This window comes from Festucalex cinctus, chromosome 7, assembly GCF_051991245.1.
Source record: "Festucalex cinctus isolate MCC-2025b chromosome 7, RoL_Fcin_1.0, whole genome shotgun sequence".
Lineage (NCBI taxonomy): Eukaryota > Metazoa > Chordata > Actinopteri > Syngnathiformes > Syngnathidae > Festucalex > Festucalex cinctus.
In genome coordinates, this window is record NC_135417.1 from 20,925,059 (window position 1) to 20,938,382 (window position 13,324).

General features: G+C 38.4%; 2 protein-coding genes across 4 annotated transcripts in view; one reads left to right on the forward strand and one right to left on the reverse strand.

Moving 5' to 3' along the window:
* usp45 (ubiquitin specific peptidase 45) overlaps positions 1-6,046 on the reverse strand; it is a 33,181-nt gene extending 27,135 nt beyond the window's left edge. For 2 of the 3 annotated variants that reach the window (XM_077527468.1, XM_077527467.1), the window contains exons 1-5: positions 5,775-6,046; positions 4,778-4,888; positions 4,148-4,317; positions 3,764-3,864; positions 2,310-2,410 (exon numbers count right to left, since the gene is read on the reverse strand). In XM_077527468.1, the coding sequence (XP_077383594.1) occupies positions 2,310-2,410; positions 3,764-3,864; positions 4,148-4,317; positions 4,778-4,880 (475 nt within the window). In that variant the 5' untranslated portion in view covers positions 4,881-4,888; positions 5,775-6,046. The remainder of the gene's footprint in view (positions 1-2,309; positions 2,411-3,763; positions 3,865-4,147; positions 4,318-4,777; positions 4,889-5,774) is intronic. The other variant, XM_077527469.1, reaches the window with a different exon arrangement.
* Positions 6,047-6,480: 434 nt separating this feature from the next.
* tstd3 (thiosulfate sulfurtransferase like domain containing 3) lies at positions 6,481-9,117 on the forward strand. The gene is made up of 4 exons (XM_077527079.1): positions 6,481-6,706; positions 6,847-7,020; positions 7,359-7,518; positions 8,377-9,117. The coding sequence occupies exons 1-4, from the start codon at positions 6,571-6,573 to the stop codon at positions 8,432-8,434; spliced, it is 528 nt and encodes a 175-aa protein (XP_077383205.1). The 5' UTR covers positions 6,481-6,570; the 3' UTR covers positions 8,435-9,117.
* The last annotated feature ends 4,207 nt before the right edge of the window (positions 9,118-13,324 follow it).

Here is a 13,324-nt window from a genome sequence, read left to right on the forward strand (position 1 = left end):
GACAGCAGAACAAGGGACAGGCGATATAGCAGGAAAGACAATGGATAACAGAGCTGAGGCGAACCCCTCACAGCTGCTCGCGTTCTTCAGGGAACCCAGCCGGGAAGCATCACTCAAGCGCCTAATTCCGCTAATGTGCGCAGTCATGTGACATGCACACAGAGAGTGGGTGACTGTTACAGCATCAATCCTGCAACTCTTCAGCTGTGGCTGAGGGGCTGACTCAAGACCAGCCTCGATGTGCATGGCTGGCTAGTCTATGGACACTGGTAAATGGACACAGTTCAGGAGGCTTGAGTTGAAAATAGTGAGACCGCAAATCATCACACAGATTATCTTTAGCATTTAGTAGTGCTATGCCAAATAAATTGATTCTCCTAAGATAAATGATTCAGAATCAATATAAAATGTCCCAAAATCGACTTCATTTATTCTATACTGTCTTGCTCTTTGTGTGTGCCTTTATTGGGAGGGTTGTTCATGTTGTACACAATTTGGCCGCTTAGGGGTAGTGAGATTTCACATGTTCATTTAGAATAGAAAATTCGCAATCGAATCGCAGAGCCAAAAATCATGTCAATCAAAGAATGTCAACACCAAATTATATAACTGTATATAATCTACTTAACTAACCAATTACGTAACACATGTAAAGTAATTGCTTTCGTCAAACTGTCAATTTACATCCCCTTCATTAGTTTGGGCGTGACAAGATGTATAACCATAGGGTAAGGGTATTCAAATATGAATCTTAGGGCCGATACATACTTTGCAATACTTCCAAACCCGTCTTGAACTGAACCATCACAAAAAAATGACAGTTGGCCACTCGTTCCAGAACATTGGAGGATTTGCTATATTGATGCTACGTCAAATGACCTGTGCAAGCACGTATCAGGTTCTGAGCCTCTGTGGATTCCCATACTATACAGTATGTTTTACTGTATCACTTTTTTTTTTTTTTTTTAACCATAAAAGGATGGCATGTCAGTCAAGGAAGACGGTGGTTGCTTCAGGAAAGGGATGTGAGTAAGAATAAAGATGAAAATGTAGATACATTGAAAGGTGGGGCTCACTCCCATTCAGTTACCCAATGTGGTACGTACCACTGGCGTACATTTTTACCACAAGCTTCACTATTTTATCCACAGGTAGATATGAAAGTACGGTTAAGTATTGTTGTAAAACAGAGGCTCGCCGCATACCTACTGTTCCGCACCCGCAGATTCACATATTTTCTTTTCTTTTTTCTTCCTCAACATACTGTATATAGCCTATATTTTTTAACCAATACCCCCCGTTTATGGTGGAAACCGCATATTTAAACATGATAAGTGTTTTTTTGTTTTTTCTCAAAACATGGAATGGCGCAGCCAGACTGACAATTAAAAGTGTCACACGTGGACAATCTTGTGAAACTATTACAGTTGGTCTTGAGTTGTGCACATAGCAATCATCACTGCTGTCTAGATTACCGGTATACATTTTTCGATACAAGTGCAAAATTTCGTGGGAGAATGATGCTAAGTTCCTCAGTAGGTCAATAGAAAATATCGAAAAATGTCATCATGATTTGACGAGTTAATTATAGCTCAGTTAGTCTGAGCACTGAGAAGGCCAACAATTCAAAATATACTCACAGTAAGTGACATTTGAAGTACGGTATATTAAGTCACATTTGAAGTATTATTCATAATACATACTGTATACATACCGTAACGAAAGAATGTGCAAGCAAAGCAGTATTTATTCATTAGTAAGTAGAATGCAATGAATGGGATATTAGTCTTTTAAAAACAAGTTTATATCAACATAAGAACCGCTGTGCAGAGACTGAGTAGCAAGAAGGTTAAATTGAGGAATGCTGACAATCTTAACCACCAGGGGGAGCAGGTATACTGCAGTGCAGTCTTAAGAGGCTGCCTGAATCTGACAAATTATTTGAAACATGAAAAGTCTGTTCTGAATAATGCTAAAAAAAAAAAAAAAAAAAACATTGACACAATAATCTGGTATCAGGATTATTAATTATTGTTGTTCACCAACCCTGGAAATCTGTTATGCATCTTGCTACTATTCTGTGACCGTGTCAGATTTATAATACATGCTAAAAAAAAAAAAAAATGATGATTGATACATAATCACTGTACTTGATAATGAAATTGTCATTGTTAAAAGTTCCTTGTCCTGAAGTTTGGTGCCATGTTTGAGTTGTGTTTATGAATAAATTCTACTAAGATTAATTTAGCATTGATGAAATTGCAACAAGACTGTTCTAAATTAGGTGCAGCACTTGTCAAACATCCTACCTGATGTTGCCTTGAGAGAATGTTTCTGTAAAAAATCCAGAGTCTGTGCCAAGGCTTTTTTGTTACAATGAGTGGAGAGCTCCTCATTACATTCAAAGCACCTGTTAAATGGAGTAGTCAGACAGAAAGTGTATTGGTGAGCTCCTGTAAATGCAATCACCCTCAAATTAGTTATGTCTTAACTATTAACTAAGAACAGGATAACTTCCATAACATTTCAAAGAAACTTCAACAACGAAATAGGGCAAATATTTTCAATATGTGCATATTTTTCCTAGCTGCGGTGTTTTCTCGCTGTTATACGTTTCTGGGAGCAAATGAGTTAAACTGCCTCTGAAAATGAATCCGATGACTCACTGTCTTGCTCACTGCAAGCTAGCAATTAACTAATTTTCTCCCAAAAATGTATAAATACATTCTATTTTAAATGTTGCCATTGTCCCAATGATGTATTTATGGTTTTTAATGTTTGTTTTTTCACGCTAAAGCATACAGAAGGCTTTGATGGAGCCTTTGAACTGATAAGAATGGTTGAAGCTATGGTAGTTATTACAAAAACGGCCAACAGGTAGCAGCAGAGTATAAGAGATCGAGCAGTGCCATGTTGCAACAAGCTGTTTTCCCCACAGTTTTGAACAGATTTGTGAATAATGATGCTGCTAATTGCTGCAAAACGGAAACAGAAGTATACTTTTTTTCCTGGTTAAAGAAGAGACTCTAATCTGGTAGGTTCCATGTTTTTATAGCAATAGAACACAATATTCTGTGGGCCTTGCAAAATCAGTCAAAATCCAGTAAAACAGCTGAGAGCGAAGGGGGTTGCTTCAGTGAAAATAGCTGGGAGTGGATAAGTTAACAAGCGGCTAACACTGGTGATGTTAAGGCTACAGCCTGCACTGAATGCTGGCAACAGGCACCGTATAATACTATGTCAGTGTATTTAAGTAGTTTTTTTTTTTTTTTTTTTTAGCATCCTTAGAGATTGAAGTGGATTTCAGGACAACGTTGTGTTGTTGATGTGAAGTCTGTAGCAAAAGTTTGCAAGACACAGCAAACAGAGCGATTCAAAAAACAAGTTAAGTCAGCGGTCACGCTGCTACACTCTGCTGGACACAACTTCAAAATAAAAGTATCCAAGGCACAAATATCAGCATTTTACTGCATTTGGAAAGATTTTATTTTGAAGTTGGTCTCACCACTGATTGCGTGTTCCTTCATGGATACCATGAACAACTGTTGATGATTTTAGCTTCACTAGTTTTGCTGACGGTCTCTACACACAAACAATTTCTGGAAACGTGCTACTTAATTACATAAATTAAAGAAGAAATTTGAAGGAATGGTGGCTAGGATTTACAGTAATTGTCGCGGGCCGCCACTCCTAAGTGAATGTAGAGGAAACACTGAGCTGGTTGAAACATTCGATTTTGATCCTTGTGTGTGCATTTTCTCACCAGGCTTTCCAGGTGCTCGAGCTTATGGTGATGCAATGGGACTCAGGAAGGAAAGTTCGGTGATGCTTGACAGCATGTTCAATTCCTGTGTGGTTACAGCCCTGTAAAAATTACACACTACATGTTATTCAACTGGCAAAACAAAACAAAACAATAGTTAGCTGTGTAACAAAAAACAATTCAAGCATGAAAATTTGTTTTGATATGACAAACTGAATCAAATCATTACAACAGATTTTAAAATTGTTGCAAACTTTAATCGTATCACACGCCATCTGTCGAGATGCGTATCGAATCATCTTTTATAAGAGATGTAGACCAAAACCTACAGTCATATTAACTTTATTGCAGAGGTCTCCAATGTGTGCCTGAAGGAAGTCTTACTTGGAAACCACACTTGAGGCAAACTAAGATTTCTGGAAATGCTGCTGGCTCACTGTTGATCATGGTTCTTTCCTTCAGGCACTCAGTACAGACCAACCACAAGCTGGACAACACAGATTTCTTCACCGAGCTGAAGTCCACCGCCTTGGTCACATGTTGGCAAGTCAACCCTGTTAATGAAAGATAGAACAATAAAATAAACTTTGTAAAACAGATCAAAATTACTATGAAATCATCTGACATATCAAGTATAATAATCTTTAATATAATCAATATTCTTTGACTCTTTATGAAGCCACTACAGAAGTGTACTATGTTGATGATAACCATTGAATCTGAAATGACACTTACTCCAACAAGGTATGGTTACTCTTACTCGGTGCAATGTGCATAAAATAATTCATCGGGTGGCCAGGCACTCCTGAGACCCAACTATTTGTATAAAAAACATTAAAAAGTCTTTTTACGTCCCCTATAATGCTGGTACAAGTTCATTCACTTTGCAGCACCATATGTATCCTATTTTACTGTACATGTCAAGTTATTTAAAAAATAAAACTATATTTAAAAAAACAAACAAAAAAAAACAAACAAAAAAAAACAAAACAGTGTTCTACTCCAGTGACTTACCACTGACTTCATCTGATGATTCTTCATCTCGAGGTTTTCGTGGTTTATTTGTCCGCTTAGTCATGTTGGCGGCTGTCACAGACAGGGGATCCTTAAGACGCATTTGGAGCTCTGCAGGATAAAACTTTGATGTTACTGTATGACATAAAACAACCCCAGTGTTCTTAATCATCCTTTCCTCTTGCCATTAGGACTTAAGAGTCATGATGATTTATTTAATTGACAGGCACGTTACACTAAACTCATGGTTGCAAGCAGAGCAGAGCTGGCTTCCAAAAGCATATTCAGTGTTGAAATGTTTGTGACATTATTGTTATTTGGGACTTTTCCACTTTTTTACTGCCTGACCGATTTCTTTTTCATGATTCACTTTGTGTACAGCAATGCTTATTTTAAAGTGCTTTATAAATAAAGTTGAGTTGAGAAATAAAGTGAAATAGACAATAATAATTCCTTTTTCTAAAGAGGAGGGGGAACCATCAAACTTTGATTTTTGAGAGCGACCGCCTTGTAGTTGCTAGATCACGGGTGCAAATATCGCTCTGTACATGCAATAAAAGCCTATTTTCGGTAGCAAAACAAAATGAAACTTCGTGAAAAGAGTGAGAAGATGGTGATCGAGGCGACAACCACGCACGTTGCACGACTCACGGCAGAATAATCAATTCCCAGCAGCCTACACATCACGATAAAAGAATCTATTCACGGCCAACTTACTATTACAGTAAAATAGGTGTTAACGCCAGGCCAAAATATATATCGCTCCGGCGACTGACCAATCAAGGACGTTCACGGCAAAATAACGCTAGTATGAGAGTTGCCAGTCACGGCAAAATAACCACTGCCACTATTCAATTGGAGACGATTAAGTGGTCCTAATTAGCACAGTTTAAATTAAAACATAGAGAAACTGAAATTGATTCCCAATATGTACAAAGCGACAATTTTCTCGTGACATCAGGATTCATAAGAAGGAAATCATCATAATTTAACTCACCTCTTTATTTTTTCGTTCCAATTACTGATTGACAGTGTTAGCTAAAACCACTGATGATAACCCTTGGCTAGCCAACAGGCTAGTTGCAGACTTTCACCGCTAATAATATAACTGTTTACTTCCTGCAGGCTTGGTTAACAAGGGTTTTACGAACTAAAGCCCGAACATATGGAATAAAATGTACACATCCACTGTTAGACTTCACTAAATGCTGCCAGAGTTTATAGCATTAGCAATCCAAATAAACATGTGACGCACTCGGAAGCCAGTAGTGTTGCATTTAGGTTCATCAGGAAATTTGATTTTCCTTGAGACACTCCTAAAATGTAATCGTTTGCGTAATTAACGGAAAGCAAAAAAAATAGAAAAATGAATAGAAATAAATAAAGAGTAAAAAAAAAAAAAAAAAGAAGATCTGAGTTGCATTCAAACGTCTGATAATCTCTTAATTCCAAGGTTACAATTCGGGTCACATTTGTAAAGAATGCACAGTTGCTGCTCTGTGGGCTAAATTGTTTTTATATTTTTCGTGTTACATTTTGTATCAGGGTCTCATGTTGTACTATTTTAGTGCGCAACATATTTCATAGATGAGTAGTAACAGACCTAATATATGGAAAAGTATTGTTTGTGAGGCCGTGTAGCGCAAAAATAATAATGTCTTTTGGTCTTTTGCACGACCCGTACTCTACCCAAACGCGCATGCTCAAAGTTAGTTCCGTACACTTGATGGGGGTTGTGTAATATTTACAAGTTTTGTACGAGGAATTCGTCCTATTATAGCTGCTTATTGTACATGGCTCTCCGGTGGTGTGTGAGATTTTCCAGAGTCGCCCCACGACTATTGTGGGACAGTAATATCTCTCTTGGTGCCTGTGTCCCGAGCAGCCGAACCCCTTTGCCAGGACCTGGCAACACACGTCTTTACTCAAGTGAGTTGTCTGTTTTGCGTTGTTAACGATTCACCCAGTTTTTTGTAGCTTTACGCTTACCATGTATGTACATAACAAAAACCGACCATTTTGTCTCACACACTTCCAATATATGGCAAGTTTGTTTGGTTGTCCTTCAGCTCCTGAGTGGTGGCTCGGTTGCCGCACATTCGGGTCGGTGCCACCGAGCACGGATGTGACTTATGCGCAGTTGAAGAAACTTTTGGCCGGTGGCAAGTCTGTCATTATCGATGTCAGAGAGCCATGGGAGCTCAGAGAATACGGCTCCATCCCCGGCTCAATTAACGTCCCATGTAAGTGATGTTTTCCCCACAATTGAAAATATTTCTTATTGAGGTGTGGACTCGTTACTTCTAAAATATAATAATTAGCATGACTTACATTGGTAGTAACAGGCTGTTGTCATTCTAAGATCCGTATTATTATTGTCATTTATGTCACGAAATGTATTGTTTAAAATTGTCTATTTTTAAATACAATAAATAACACATGCTTGCATGTTCCAAGTCCTTTTTTTTTAAACTACCTGCCCATGACTCACCCATATTAGTTTCACAAACCATTTTTGGGGGCATGAATCCACCATTTGCAAATCACTGAAAATATCATCTGTGTATTCATGTCTTTGCAGTGGGCCAGGTGAGCACAGCTCTCCAGCTAGATCCGGAAGAGTTCAATGAGATGTATGGTGGTGAGATGCCCCACAAGATAGACAATGTTGTGTTCACCTGCCTAGCAGGCATCAGGAGCAAGACTGCACTTGATATGGCCTCTGAACTGGGATACAAAGAGTAAGACTGCTTATAGTTGGGTTGCAGAATTTTGGAAAAGATTGATGTTAATGGAAGTGATTGGGATTCATTGGAAGCATTTGTGGGAGTTTGGTGTCTGTTCTTTACTCATAGTTCCCATTGTCGAAACAGTTGTTCATAAATGTCAATACTAGGGGTGTGAATTGCCTAGTACCTGACGATTCGATTCGTATCACGATTCACAGGTCACGATTCGATTCGATACCGATTAATCCCGATACGAATTTATAAGTCGATTGTTGCGATTTTTTTTCATTCAAATTTAGAAAATACTAATCAGTAAGCTTGTAGAGTGTAAGATTTATATGAAAATGTATTTATTTATCTGAAATTTCAGTCTTATAGAGGTTGTAATCTGTTTCATGTTTGAACAGCATTAAAATAAAATATTAAGGCTTAATGTTCCGTTCATATAACATTCTTCCATGCTCAAGGTGTGAATCCTAACCCGAAGTCAGACGTTTTGTTGAATATTTTTCCATTAAAAATGGAAGTTTAAAAATCGATTCACACATACACACACAAAAAAAAAAGGCAATGATGATAAGACGTTGAATCGGTAAGACTACCGAATGAACAATTCTGAGCTCTTTAAAAAAAAAAAAAAAAAAAAAAAAAAAAAAAAAAAAACGATATTTTTTTTTTTTAATTGAATCGATTCGAGAATCGCGCGATGTAGTATCGCGATATATCGACGAATCGATTTTTTTTTAACACCCCTAGTCAATACAATATGACTAATATCTAAAGGAAAATCTACAAAATGAAATAAACATGCATGTATAACCCATCACTTTTCCCTCCCATTTCTCCATCTCATTCTATCCTCTATTCCAGTGTTCAGCATTACCCGGGTGGATGGCAAGACTGGGCAAAAAATGAGCATCAAAACTGAAGGCTTTACAGAAAACTCGAGCTTTTTTCATTGTTTTCTCAGCACTGACACTTAATACTGTACTTAATCTCTATCGTTCAACTCATATCGTTCAAATTTTTTCAATCTGTGAATCCCAAAACATGTGAGATTTATTGGCTAAATACACACAAGCTTGTTTGCCAGTGATAGCCTTACTAATCACTACTGCAATAGTACTTCAAATGTTTGTGAATTTAGTTTGATCTATTCTGTACTTATTCACAAAGCATTTACTATCTGTAAATTAAGACTGTTGATTACTCAATATTTATATGACATGACATGCTGAAGATGCCAATGATTTATTATTACACTTTAAACAATGTATATGACTGATGCGTTATAGTAATGGGTCGATGGGGACGGGTCTTGAATTAGCCACCAGCTTCTACCCGTCAGCCCTTCTTTCGGATGTCAATGTTGCAAATGATGTGAAGTGATCGATGTAAGCTCTAATGTGTCCGAAAGGGGAAAATGAATAAACTAAAACACTTGAATTAATGCAAGATATTTACACAATGGTCTACTATGCAATGTTAAAATAATGTGTTGATTTGAATATTACAAACAATTCTAAATTTCAGGGTGATGTAAATGTGTTATGTTGTGTTGTAAAATGCAACAGTATTTGCAAACCTCATATTAAAGTTTTGATTTACAAAGGAGTTGTTTTTTTTCTCTTTTCTCCTTTTCCGTCACACTACCTAATGTATTTGATTGTGTTTATTTAGAACAATACTGGAGATGGCTAGGATGACACACTGCATACAAGATTAGTATTTATGATTCATGTTTAATGGTATCTATCGCCACCATCCATGGAATATCACATTCCCGATCATGTGTGGCAGTGAAAGTTTGACCAACTGTTCAGTGAAATGTTCCAGCTACAATTAATTTAATGTATGATGTAAATTCTCAGCAAATATCAAAATAGATTATGCCAATGTTAAGTGATCACTAGTAATGACTACCAGTGTTTTTTTTGTTTTTTGTTTTTTTGTGGTGCTGTTTCAATTAGATTTTTTTTGTTTCAAATACTCAAAGGTTGTATACTCCTGTTTTCTAAATTACCTCCACAGTTCTTCACACTCGCATTCTTACTGTCTACTGTATGCTACGCATTATTACTGCTACATAATCTCCTGTATGCTTACCTCTACTTGTCCATGAATAGTTGCTGTATGCTGCACTTTCAATTGATTACTCTCACAGAGGCCTCAAAGTGAAATGGAAAGGACTCAGAGACTGAGGTCCTGTTCACACGGAAGCAAAGCCGGCTTCGTTCCTCAAACAAATCTTGTACAGACAGAACCGTCTCAAGACATGCGACTGTCAAAAAGAAGACGCCTAAGAGGTTTAACGGCTGTAATATATATGCCAAGTCTGGAGTGGCGCTGTAGCGCTGCCTCAGGGAGTTAACGGAGAACGTATAAGAACAATCAGGGGAGACGAACCAGTGATCTGAATAGCTGATAGGCCTAGACTTTTGAAGCAGCGAGGCCGCTATATTACTCCTCCCAAGAAACGTTTCTCGGCATACGATCCTGTGCATTTGCCGTATCGAAATTAGAGAACATTGGAGACAGTACTTAGTAGAAACAACAGCAACTAGCAACTGAGTGATTAAAAAAAAAAAAGGGGGGGGGGGCTTCAAAGTAGTTTAACACTGGTAGTCTGCTCACGAGATGGGAGTAGTAAGATGGCTACCCTGTCGTGTCAATGGCTTGCACGAGCGTGTATGGCCTATTGTCTGTCCAGTCATATATACAGATCAGTGAGACGAACACAACACAGGAGAGGTGCTGAGTGATTAAGGTACAACAGCATCATGCACAACATTTTGCTGTAAAAGCATAAAGAAGCTATGGAGGTTGCGCAAAAACGGCACGGCTATACGCCATTGTTGTCACAGGAGAATTACATCATCACTGAAGGAGTATCCCACATTTGGTGTCCACATTTGAACGTCCGGGGCGCGTTTTGAAATCTTTCAACTCTGGAGCCCGGTTCCAAAGTTATCGGTTTCAAGCTGTGAAACCGCGCCGCCGTGTGGACAAACTGCCCAAGTAAAATAGTAAGAAACTTGTGCGGATACATTTGAAACGGGTTTTCGTGTGGACAGGGCCCGAATCAACTTCTCTCCACAAAGTTTGATCCTGCTGAAAGCTCTGAAGTGAAGTGACACTCCCCTCCAAAAGTAGTGGAAAAGGAAGACCAATGCCTTTATTATTGCTGTAGACTGAAATCATTTGGGTTTGAAATCAAAAGACGAATCTGAGACAAGATTTCAGCTTTTATTCCCAGGTATCAGAGTGTTAAACATGTTGTTACCAGGGAGACAGCACCCTTAAACATTTGACCCTAGAAGCGCCCCTGATTCTGACCCTTAACATTGAAACAATTAATTGGTTTATGCAAATGATTGCTGTGAGGAGTGTGCTGTATAATGTTTGGTCAAGTAATGCTTTAGGTAACAATAGATAATCCCCCTGAGCAGGCCTGACCACTATTTTCTCCCCTCATATCACTGTGCCATGTCAACTGTAAAATTCAGACTACACTCACCCACCCCCATCTCCTGCCTCCTTATTTCCCCTCAGTAGTAGTTAATTCCATTTTCTTTTTCCTGCATTTCTGCATACTCTCGGTTTTAATGTGCCCAAAACAGACCAGACTAATAAGTACTAATTTGTGTCAAATCTTGCCAGGGCTCTTTGTCCCTCCACCGCCCTCATCAGGTCACCCTCCAGCTTCTGCTTGGCATTCAATTAAAGTCCTTCATCCCATCAGAGTAGATCACATCAGTTTTGCATCTATACTTCCCTCCTCTGACTCGTCTATCTGGGGCTTGGTCTTCATGTCTTTCTAATGCCCATATGTCAACCTCAGAAGTAGTATTGATGAACGGAAGGATTCAACTCACAAATGTACTATCAAGATGTAGAGAACATGGCCGCTGTTCCATCCATTCCATTTTTACACTCAGTTGTACTGACAACATCTCCCCCATGAAGCTGTTATTGAGGCATGTATATATGTCTTACATACCACAGGTATTCACTCACAAATCTGAGAAGGTCAGGACACCAGTCATCCACCCGTCCATTTTGTTGTATAGGCCTACCGCTTGAAAATAACACATTGATGAGTGTGAAAAATCCTCATTTGTAGCAGGTGAGTTAGTGATTTTTTTTTTTGATTTTTTTTTTGCAGTGCCGTTCTGACCTTTGCAGCTAACACGTCCAAGATCAAAATTTTGTTTTAATTTCAGTCTAAGTATCATTTTCCAAATTCATTTTAACGGATTGTAAAAATAATACTCTCGAACCCGGGTCATCAACATGATGCTCGCTTGCACACTCCAGGGCACCCCTAGGGGCCACAGGAGAAGACCACAGGCCTGTTCCAAAAAATGTTAATCGGTAATGGGACATTGTGATATCCTTGGGATGTTGTAAAAGTGAGCATTTGAAAATGAAAACACTTGCATAGATTTTAAGATACAAAGTGTTGCATATTAATATTTATCAGTTTCCTACCTTGTAAAATTGTTTTTTCCACATTTATGAATATCATGAATTATTAATTAATAATTTGAACAATTCATAATTTCAGAAGGGTGTATCAAAAATATACTCTAATCAGCACCAGAGACCATTTCAAAATAGTTGTTGACCCTTCTAAACTGGGCTCTTTTCACAAAGCTGATTTTCATAAAACCAGTGTGCGATAATTTCTCACTCTCTCAGCAGGTGAGAATGTGAATCATTAATCACTAAATACCTTGTGATTGACTAGCAAACAATCCAGCATGTACTCTGCCCGCCGTCCAAAATCTGCTTGGATGGGCTCCATGATCTCACCCATGACCCTGAACAGAATAAGAGTTAGAAAATAGATGCATTGATCTCTCTCTCTCTCTCTCTCTCTCTCTCTCTCTCTCTCTCTCTCTCTCTCTCTCTCTCTCTCTCTCTCTCTCTCTCTCTCTCTCTCACACCCTTAAACCTTGACCCCCCTTGGTTCTTTGCATGGAGCAAACACCATGTCTGGACATTGACCTTTGAACTTTGCTCCTGCTCCAGCAGATGATCATGAATGACCTTTTCTGTGGCATCAGAACTTGACCCATGAGAGTTGAATATGCCTGTGCCTCGGAATGCTGACCTAATTATCTAAATATTTGTGTGACTTACAACTCCATTTTGATGAAAATGACATCATCACGAGTCTTTTATTCAGCCTTGCTTCCATTTAGCCAGATCAGTGGTGTCCAAACTAGCAATGACATTTGCTCCTAATAAATTTGTTTTATATAATGTAGAGTTTTTCTAAATATCTAAAGATGCAAATTAACTATTTACAATTAAGCAAGTTACATCATTTTTTTCTTCCCAACATCGTGGAAAATACAGATAATTCATTTTTACAAGCAAAAATGGATTCCTCCACTTTCCTTCCAAATTCTGAACATTTCACATGAATGATTCTCAATCAACAACTTAAAAAATGATCAGTTTTGAACAGATTTCTCCTGTTTTGGTTCTGAATGTGGAGATGCCGCTGCTGTTCAGTGCAGGGGCTGATGTTTTCTGGTGGATTACAGGGTCTCTGACCACCCCTTGCATCCTTCGATTTTTCTGTATGTGGCCGTCTGAGGAAAAAGTTTGGACACCCTGGACCTAAATAGCAATATGGATGGATGGATGGATGGATGGATGGATGGATGGATGGATGGATGGATGGGTGGATGGATGGATGGATGGATGGATGGATGGATGGGATGGATGGAGAGCTATCAAAATTAATTGATTAATAGACTGGTAATCGATTATCAAATTAATTGACTATTTTAATAATCGCGTAATC

What these genes read in the sequence shown, in the direction of transcription:
- tstd3 (XM_077527079.1), top strand. Translation starts at nt 6,571, where the DNA reads ATGGCTCTCCGGTGGTGTGTGAGATTTTCCAGAGTCGCCCCACGACTA. An exon ending in CAACACACGTCTTTACTCAA is followed by an intron (nt 6,707 to 6,846) that starts GTGAGTTGTCTG and finishes GTTGTCCTTCAG; the next exon opens with CTCCTGAGTGGTGGCTCGGT. An exon ending in CGGCTCAATTAACGTCCCAT is followed by an intron (nt 7,021 to 7,358) that starts GTAAGTGATGTT and finishes ATGTCTTTGCAG; the next exon opens with TGGGCCAGGTGAGCACAGCT.